The sequence below is a fragment of the Poecilia formosa genome, unplaced genomic scaffold (assembly GCF_000485575.1).
Source record: "Poecilia formosa unplaced genomic scaffold, Poecilia_formosa-5.1.2 Scaffold1372, whole genome shotgun sequence".
Lineage (NCBI taxonomy): Eukaryota > Metazoa > Chordata > Actinopteri > Cyprinodontiformes > Poeciliidae > Poecilia > Poecilia formosa.
The window spans coordinates 2429-12886 of record NW_006801311.1 but is presented as its reverse complement, the minus strand read 5'-3'; the positions used below and the strand labels follow the sequence as shown (position 1 = coordinate 12886).

The window sequence follows — 10458 nt, the reverse complement described above, 5'->3', positions numbered from 1 at the left end:
AGTAACTGAATTTTGGGGGGTTTGCCTCCATTTAAAGCCTTTAACTATCAAATTAATCGATTAATCGTCCGAATTAATCAATTACTGGAATACTCGTTAGTTGCATCCCTAATCTGGATTTTTCAATTAAAACAAAATGGATACTTGTAGATCTGAGGCTGGTGTTTGTGACACCATGAGATGATAATCGTGTTGCTGCCGTGTGCGTCAGTCTCTGCTCACTTATGGCGCCTCTGATGTGTGATCCCAGTGACTGCAGCGGCAGACCAGACGTGTTTTCATTCAGTCGCTGCACGAGTACAGCTGAGAGCAAACACCAACAAATGAAAATAATCATGATCCAGTCGAACCTACTTCTCGCGTGAACACGTAAACAAGCTGATCGTTTCAGATCATCAGCCGTAAATTGCGCTAGTCGGGGCGAGATCGCAGACCTGCGCTCAGCAGAACAAACGCCTGCTTTGGGATGTTAGATACAAGCCGAGGACGTAATCAGAGAATCCCTGGCGGGAAACTGTGTCTGTGTGTGTTTTTAACAAGCAGTTGGGAAGTACTAATTAAATATCACGAACCAGTCAAGGCAGGGATGTTGCTGCTGGGCTACCCCGCAGAAAATGACTCAAGTGAAAAGATGCTGCACTGACACGCATGCCTGCAGCAGAATGTTGTTTTTGTTTTATTCTATTTATTCTAGTTATTTCTACAACTAAATGCTTTTTGGAACATGGATATATGATGACGACTATTCTGCTTTTTATTGCAGAAAAAATATTGAACTGCGCATTTTATATCGTGGAACTCTGTCCTAAAGTCAAACCTTATCTAGTATTCAGTTTCAATTTGGCTCAGAAGAGGGGACACCAAACTAAATAACCTGCGGGGTGCTGTGGTGGCGCACAACTTTATTCTTCGTGCCGGTTGTCGCAGGTTCGATTCCCGGCCTCGCGACATTTGCTGCATGTCTTCTGCCTCTCTCATTTACTACCTTCAAATAAAGATCGCTATAGTCAACAAAACCTTAAAAATAAATAACCTCATTGGGAAATTCCCAATGTGAACAAAGCCTGGAAATATTCCATAAAAATGATTTTATTGTACCAACAATTCTACATTGGAAATAAATAAATTGTGTAGTAGCTTAGAAGCAACACAGTAACATTAGTTAGAACTAAGCATGTGCACTTAAACAAATTTCACACACCAAATGTAACCAATATTACATTTTCATAGCTGCAGTTAACACAGACAGCCATTTGTGTAATCAAAAACACAACAAAGCTGAAGGGGAAAAAGGGCAATTTATTAAAATTTCATAAAGAACATTTTCTTCCCACTGCAAAATTAAACTCATAGTATGATTTTAAAAAGAAATCATCATTCAAGCCACTACCTAAAATATTAATTATCATGTTCATTGAAAAAGAAAATATCCTGAACTGTAAGCTCTTTCTGGGTCCTTCAAACATAACTCCATAATAAGACATTTCTTTGTTCCACGTTCAACAAGTTAATACCGCACACAATAAAATTCAAACAAAAACATAAAAGTAAACCCAAACTTAAGCTATGTCAATAGACACATTGAGCAATATCAGATGCTCAAGCAGTGCAGGATGTGAGGTCAGAACCGGTAACTTTAGCACCATAAGGTAACATCCTTCACCGTCCTTCATATAAAGACTACAGGCTTTGGAGACAAACAGGAAGCTGACAATATCAATATGACTTTTGTGGATGCATCCAGAATACAATTTATTTAAAAAAAAAAAAGACAAACCTCTGCCAGAGTAAATATAGACACAGTAGCTGCCTGGCTGGTTTTGCACCTCTGGTTGGTAATATAGTGTAAGATTATATCTCCTTATTTGGATGAAGCAGACCCAAACAACACAGAAATCAAATAAACAAATCCGTAAAAGTTTATTTCATTTACTGGTAGCACAGGTGGACTTCACTTCACTCTTGACCGATGAGGTGAGTGCTTACAGGTGTCTGGTTGTGAGGCGTCCAGGAGACATGCTTCTTTTGTCGCTAAATCTCTGTAAGATTAAACAAAAAAAACAAAAAAAAAAAAAATGTGAGTGTTAAAGTCTGTATTTCTTATGAAGTGTTCAGTCACACATCCAAATTAAACTGGGGATTTTGACTTAAAAAACATACCCTTAGAGCCACGTGTGAGCATGCATGTTAGAGATTAATTTGTCAACAAATTTGCAAAGTTTGACCATAATCTCGTTGCTCGGTTGGAACGCTCAAATGTTATAAAGACTTACAACGCTGCGGGCCGGGCTGAGAGATCGGGAGCGTGTAGGGCTGGCACTTCTGCTCCTGTTTCTGCTCCACTGCAGAAAAAACACACAAAAAAAACCCCCCAGAAACATTCACACAAATCTGTACTGTTCAACTCTCCAAGAGCCACTTCTGTTTTCATCTCGGTTTCCAACATAATTTTTTTTAACTACTGTGAATTATTTACCAGTGCGCCTCTTTTGGTCACGGCTTCGCCTTTAACAACTACCGTGCTTCCTTCCACCAGAGCCGGCCACACGTAGTAGGCCACCAGAGGAGCGCTGAAGTCAGAGTCAAAGCTGCGACGATACCTGGAACACAGAAAGGGAGATGCGAGTCTCCATCATGGATAAGCTGAGGGTGACACCTGCTGGTCGGAGCGATGTACAGCAGCGGTGGGCTGCAGGAAGAATGAGGCCGACTGCAGTTAACTCTTTGCTTAGCTACACACGTTCCCCAGAAATCTACATTGTACTAACTTGGCATTGTTGAATAGTTCACCGCTGCTTCCGTAGGCCAAGTCAAGAGGTGTGTCCAGTGTCTGCATGGCAAAAGCCACCCTGCAGGTCTCTCTGATCAAGGGACAGATGAGTCTGAAGTCCACTTCTGGAGGGAAAGAGATCTGGGGGTTCTTGTTCATAGCAAGGATTACATTCTAAGAGGAAAACACAATAAGATACACAGTGTCCTAAGTATTTATACCTCTGCATGGCATTCAAAACATTGGTTAGTGTGATGTGCATTTGAATGTAGCACTCTGTACTTTTAGAGCAATGGATAACATGCAGATAAATATTATTTATCTACATGTTAAATAATAAGGTAACATGGGTTACCCATAAGGCAACATGGGTTAAATAATAAGGTAACATGGGTTACCCATAAGGCAACATGGGTTACCCATAAGGTAACATGGGTTACCCATAAGGTAACCCATGTTACCTTATGGTTTTTTTTTATTATTATGATTATTTAATGCTGAGGGACAGAGAAGGAGTACATACATGCAAAATGCGGTGACTTGCTGGAAAAACTTTTCTAGAAAAAACAAAAAAACAAGTCCAGACCTAAACACAATTGAGAGTTTGTGTCAAGACTTGAAAATCGCTCTTCGGAGATGACCTCCTTCCAAACTGACTGAGCTTAAGATGTGCTCGAAGTATCCGCAGGTTTCAGCAAATTAAACTGGAAACTTTTTAAGACCTCATTAATGCCACCTTGACTTGAATAAAACTGGAGGCAGAAAATCTATAAATAGAGAGGATGTTTGGGGGGTTCTGCTGTATTACAAGTGGTAAAGACAAATAATGTCCAGCCAACTGGAGACAAATTTGCACTAACCCATGATTAGGGTTGCCACCTTTCAGGAATTAAAATAAGGGACCAGTCGCTATATATGTAAAAATTTGAGGCCTGTCACTAACATATTTAAGACGAACTCACTTTATTTTACATACATGAATTTCATACTTTTTAAGACAATCAAAATCATTTTCTCTTACATTGACACTGCACAGGACATCATAGAGGTCCAGGTTCCTAACAATGTAGTCCACAGCCGCGTCCTCGAGACTCTCCGGACCAAAGTGGGATGTGGACAACGTCTTTCTCACCTGCTGCTTGAACTGACGATAGGCCAGTTTTGCTTTTTGGAAGGACTCCTAAAACAGGGAAAACATATGGTATTCCTGTGGTGCAAAACACAGCGACGCTACACAAAGTAGTAAGAGTGGGAAACATAGAATTTTGCATGTTGATACTGAGGCTCAGTATCAACATGCAATTCACTGCAGGCTCTGTACCATCACAGCGATGAAGATGATTCTCTGGACCATCTCCAAGTCTGGGATGTAGCGCCGTAGGAGGCTCTGTGCGTCTAGACGTTCCATGGTGTACAAATCGCTGAAACGCGAGACGAGGCGTGCGTGGCGTGAGGAGTTGGTCAGCTGGGCTCTGGTGGGCGACGTGCTCCTCAGCGGGCTGGATGAGCGGCTCAACAGGGGTAAAGGGCTCGGAGAGCGACTTCTAACCAACCTGAGAGGTGGAAACCAACACGGCAAAACATTCACAACTTTTGAACATTTTTAACAATTTGTCATATAACCATGAATTGAAGTTTATGGCATTGGGATTTAATGTAATGGACTAACACAAAGATTGCAGATGACGCTAAAGATCCTTCCTGTTGGAAGGATCACCTTCCATCAGGATGACAACCCTAAACTCACAACCAGAGCTACAAGGTTCATATCCAAACATAATCATTAGTTAGGATGGATCAGTGATTGTGCAGCAGTGGCAGACATACTCCAAAAAACTTGAAGATTAAGGGTGCGCTCACACCAGCCCTGCTTAGTCCACATTAATTGAACTGTAGCTCTTTTGCCTAGAAAGTCCGGTTTGTTTGGGGACATGTGAATGTGCAATCAAACTCTGATCTGGGCCAAGAAAAGCAAAGTCTGGCCCATCTAAAAACCTCGGTTGTGAACTCTGGAGCGGTTCGAATGAGTATGTGAACACCAAGAGGACCAGAGACTGCTCCAAAAGAATCAGGAAGTGGACTATGGTGCAGGGAATTCTGGGTAAGTACAACCAAAACAAATGTGCAAGTCTAGCGAAATGGATTCTGGAGAGTTGAATATAAAATGCTCACTACATTTTTCAGATTTTAAATTGCGTAATTCCTTTTTAATTTTACAGTTATATACTACTTGTGTTGCTCAGTCACTGAAAGTCCCAATAAAATATGATGAATTTTCTGATTGTTTCGAGACCAAATGTGGAAAAAGCTCAATGAGTGTGAATATTTATACAAGGCAGCGTATGTAGAACACCACTGCATGTCGGCGTGAGACGATTCAATGTTTGCACATCAGTAAGATGTTACCTCTCTTGCAGCATGACCTTCTCCGAGCTCAGATAAGCTAACTCATCCTTCAGCAAGCGAATTTGCCGCTCATAGTCGTGAATGGTGTCCTGCTTCCTCTTATACAAGTCCAACTGTTCATTTGTAGAAAGCAAACTAAAACACAAAGTCAATATGTATGGAAAAAACATGAATCTTTCACAACATAACCGCGAAGCGTGTGCAATGCTGTACTGCTTCTGAACTACATCACCCACTCCGCTTTCAGCTGTAAGATCTCATCCTCGGTGGCGAGCAGGGTGGTTGCCGACTTGCATTTTGTGTCGTCCAGCTTCTTCTGAGCCTCCTCGAGTCTGGGACACAAGGACGCATTTGCGTTCAAATGATAAAATATTCCATTTCCCCAAACAACTCTCTCAAATTAAAACACATGATAATATGACTCACTCTGCAGTGACCGACTCCAGCTGGAGGTTGGTAGAGTTCAGCTGAGCTTCCATCTTTCTTATCTCGCTCTCATGGGACAAAAGGAGCTCCTTCATCTTTCTTTCCTTCTCTGCTGCATCCTGATGGCGACAAAATGGCTCATCGTCAACGTAGCTGCAGAGCCACGATGCGATCACAACCGCTTGATCACATGGTTGCTTTTTAAGGTGGCATTGTTAAACTGGAGGAAAGGCCAAGGGTCAAACCTGGAAGAAGTGCAGGCTGGTGTCTTCTGCGATGGAGGGTCTTGAAATGGAGAAACAGCTTCCAAGCCAAGGCAGAAAACGTGTTTTAAGAGTGTCCACTCCACCATAGTGACCACCTGATTCGTGACGAAAGGTATCGGAGTCATCTTTCAAAGATCAAGTTGGATTTTTTTTTTTTTTTAAAGAAATCTGCTTCCCGAGCAGTCACAACGCAAAGCTTACCCTCAGCTGCAGTAATGTTTAGGATGTTAAACAGCTGGCCTTGAATTTTGGCGGTGAGCTCGATCAGCTCACAACATCTGTTCACATTCTGATCACAGGAAAACATCTGGGTGAAAAAAAAAAACACGTTTTAATTTATAACTTAACTAAATCAATGGCTGCTTTGTCTCAAGATGGAGCCTGTATGTCAATTCAATGTTTTTTAAGTGTCTATGCAAACAAGGATGTTATTAGCACTGTTGTAGAAGATGACTAAAACAAAAAGAAAAACCAGTTGAAACTAAAGCTCCATTTAATTTTTCTATTTGTGACCTAGCTACTGTTACCCTTGTAGCACAACAGCTACTACAGGAAGCTAGAAAAGAAGTCCCATCAGCTACTGGTCCATTTCAAAGCAGACATTTAAAAAATTTAAGAAATGGACTCTTTAGATCAAGTTCTGGTTGTGCACACATCTTACCAAAAGAACAACATGCAAAGAAATTGAATGTCCTCATTAACTCTGGTGTGTTCCCAACTGGCTGAACAAAAATTTTAGTCGAAATATCTTATGATCCTGTCACTTTTTTCCCCCTCAAAAGTCATGGACTGGAGTTTGTGATTGATTGATTAATTTACTTTTTAAAAAATTTATTTGCCAACCAATTTGGCAAATAATTAACACAGTACTTACTGGTTCTGTTTAGTGGACGGGATAGGTCAGTTACATAGGGGGGAAAGTTCCAAAAACACAATGCCCCAGTAATCCACACATACAAAGAAATCTATCTATAAATTAAGGTATGTTTTGCATGAATTGGTACATGTAGTGAATACAAGAAGAAAGACATATTCAAAAACGCATAAAAGCCAATAAACCAGCTGAAACTTGTCAGTATTCAGAAAACATTCCTGATTAAAAACTGATGATAAACTGTATGGATTTAAGTACATTTATTTTCTGGAAGGGGATAACTTAAAAAAAAAAAAGACTAATATTTTTGTCCAGTTTGTTACTTCCACGACTGATTTCCAACACCTTAAACCTCGTGTCCTACACATTTACATTTGAGCTACAGGTTTTAATTTCTGTACAGGAAATAAATAGAGGAGGAATTATCTTAACAGCGAAAACATCTTTGGAACGGCCCGACCGTTGCCACGGCGATTAGCGTTCATGACAACCAAACTCTACAGAGAAATCAAAGTTTTAAAAAAAAAAGAAAAAGAAAAAAAGTAATTCCTTTACTGTGATATGTAAAAACGTCATTCATTTTAAGGACTTTCACTTGTTACCTACAATAAAGTACAAACTGTAAGCATACTTAATCAACACATATCCTTACTTTAATACATTTTCAACATATTTCATGAGAAGATGACGGTATTTTGCTGTCATTTTTCGACTAAATCATATGCAAAAAGCACAATAATGTGCTGTGGGACAACGTTGGGTGAAATGAATATCCGGGCCAGGTAAAGAGCACCCGAAGTGCTGTGGTCAGATTTAGGTCGATCGTGACTTATTGATGAACTTACGTGGTAGTCTCTGTGCCAGTTCTCGAGCTTGTCCTGTAAGACGCTGAACGAAGACGCATTGGTCAATCTCCTTAAAATCTCAGCCATGTCCCGCTAAATCAACTAACTAAACCACGGAGGTCTGACGATTTGAAGGAGGAGGCGGAGGGCAGCAACAGCGGGAGGCTTGTAGTAAAAAAAACAACAACACTCCTACAGCTTTCTGCTCCTGTGACACACACACACACACACGGATGCCGAGTAGCGCCTCTGGCAACCAGGCTACAGGACAAGGGAACAGATATACCCACACAGACCTGCTATGTAAAAACTCCTGCCGGACGATGCGGCCTCGGTGTCGGTCCTCTACGGGTTCTGCGTCCGTGTGATGTCATACTGTCAAACGGAACCAAACGGCTGAAGAGCAGAACCGGGGGAAACATAAAACACGGGTGTAGATGGTTCTGCTTGGTGTATATCTATGTGGCTGAACTCGATCCAATCCGATTACAACGCCCCACGGTACGGCACACCGAGCTGAATTAATTGTACACTTAAACCTAATTTGTTTCTGCTGCCATAACCTCTGGAGCGTTATTACAGCGAGGCAAATAAACTTAGCATGCAGGAAAAAGCTAACTAATAGCAACAAAAAACTCAAGTAAACACGAAGGAGAATGCGTTGACCTATTGCATCCAACTTAACAGTAAAATAGTAATAACTATGTGTGACGCAATTAATAGTGCATCGCAATTTAATTGATTACTATAAACATGTTATTTTATTTCACTCTAATTTTAGAATTAGCCACTCTTTCATTTAATTGGATTTCATTATGAATGTCTTTGGCTGATGGCTCTTCCATGAATTTGAGGTTAATGGTCACTCCTGCTTATGCTCAGTTATCAGGGGTGAAAGTAGTTTTAAATTCTTGGGGGTACTATCTATGACAAAAGTATAAAGCACACTTTGGAGTTTCTATGCTGATGAAATTTTTGCGACAATAAAAGCAATAAAAGCTGTGTAGCTCTTGAATTGCCTCAAAGTGGAGCTGTATTTCCCTCAGCCCACTGGCTGCAATGTTGACATGTTGAGATGCCATGAGACCTAAATTCTGAACATAGTCTTCCACATCGGGTTGATGGGGTAACGGGTCCAGAAGGGAACCACAGACATCACTCCAAGGCCAGACTAGACACATAGACCATCTTCATCAGTTCATTTTAAATCCTGATTCGTATTCAAAAACATCTAATTATTATTAATAATAATGTCACCAAAAGCCGCTACTGCTGCTCATCTGATGGAGACATAAGAGAGAAGCTACAATTCTTTTAAAAACAGATAGAAACATTTGTTTACCAGTTGGTTTAATAGTTAAAATACAAGAAAAGTGAAAAACCAACAGACTCATAACCAGTTTACAGGAAAGCATAGAAATGGACTCATTTATCTCCTTCCCGGCTATCAGCAATGTGGGCTGCTGACGCTGTGCTGCTGTTGGTGTCAAGCTCTCAGTTACACAGAAAAAGTTGGAAGACATTACATTCTGTCTATTGTTTACGTTTCCGCACCGTACAGAACAAATGTGTTCGAGTGGGTCGTTTACAACCCATCAAATATGGAGCGGCAGCATAATTTCTTTGGGATCATTTCTATTTCTATGCTAACGTGTAAAATTATTAAACCAAAATTATTTCTTTATAGCTCTTCTCCAAACAGGCAAAATTTCTTGTCACAATTTACAACAACAGCAGCAGCAAATGTCTGTAAGTTACACTTAATTTTACTTTTAAGATATTTTTAAGTCAAGTATGATTCAAAATTTTAAACCTGATATAATGATGAAAAGTCCAATTTAAATGACTGGTTTTATTATACCATTGTCAATCTAAACTTAATATTTAACGATTCAGATCCCTGTTTTAATCCCTAGCCTCCTAAAATATACCCTTCTGAAGTTATGGCTTGATGTTTATTTTGTGATTATTAATAAGTGATCAATGTGATCAATGTGGTATATTAGCTACTGCAGCTATTAGCTAATTAAACACCTGTTGTACTGATAATCTGTCAGAGTTGGTGTTTAAGTCACCTTTTATTTTCTATCTGAACTCAAACATAATTCCACACCACATCTACATCTTAAGGTTGTCAAAGTCATGCTAGCATAACTGAACTACTTCCCTCTCCCTCCATATTTTTTTCTTAATTACCTTTTTCCTGACCTGTTAGTCTAGTGATAGTGTAGCAAAGCACTGCATCCCTTTGTCTTTTATCAGGCATACATTTAACATTTTGTGTGTTAGGGGAGACCGGGTATGGTTGTAACAGAGAGAGAGTTGTCACACCATAGACATCATATACGTAGACCCCTCATGGAGCGCTGAGTCGTACGTAAAAGCCTCCGCCATCTTCTATGTGGCAGCAGGGCGATCGGAGCTCCTCAAGTCCTGTGCTGTGTGGACTTGTTTAAACCGTTTTACGAAACAAACTGGATTCATTGGCATTACCTTTCACAGGTAAAGATGAAAGTTCAGAATTAGTTGACTTTGCAGCCAGAAATTCGCTTCTAAACAACCAAAAAATATTTCTTATGTAACTAAATTGGCCCAAAGTAACCGCTGATTGTTAGCGTAGCAGCTAATGTTTTCATACTGTTTTCTAATGAGAGACAGTGGCGCAACTACACATTATTCAGGTGGATGCGAAAACATAAATCGGCGCCCCCCCCCAACCCCCCAGGGAAGGAACGTCAGGGTGAAGGAGCGACGCTGACCAACCCCCCTCTAGTTGAAATACCAACTAGAGTGCTGAAAACCTGTTTGGAAGACCTTTGGAAAGATGTGTTTGTGGGAATATTTGGTTTCTGGAGAAGACGTTACTCAATC

General features: G+C 40.4%; 1 protein-coding gene across 2 annotated transcripts; it reads right to left on the bottom strand.

Annotated features, from left to right (window-relative positions):
* Positions 1 to 1896: 1896 nt before the first annotated feature.
* LOC103132828 (mitochondria-eating protein-like) lies at positions 1897 to 7971 on the bottom strand. 2 transcript variants are annotated; one of them, XM_007544608.2, is made up of 12 exons: positions 7588 to 7971; positions 6070 to 6175; positions 5848 to 5963; positions 5603 to 5721; positions 5413 to 5508; positions 5177 to 5311; positions 4092 to 4323; positions 3792 to 3950; positions 2769 to 2944; positions 2477 to 2600; positions 2274 to 2342; positions 1897 to 2039 (listed from the first exon to the last, which is right to left on the bottom strand). In XM_007544608.2, the coding sequence occupies exons 1-12, from the start codon at positions 7672 to 7674 to the stop codon at positions 1983 to 1985; spliced, it is 1476 nt and encodes a 491-aa protein (XP_007544670.1). In that variant the 5' UTR covers positions 7675 to 7971; the 3' UTR covers positions 1897 to 1982. The 2 variants fall into 2 exon arrangements, with proteins under 2 accessions (XP_007544670.1, XP_016523093.1); XM_016667607.1 differs by lacking the exon at positions 5177 to 5311.
* Positions 7972 to 10458: the final 2487 nt, after the last annotated feature.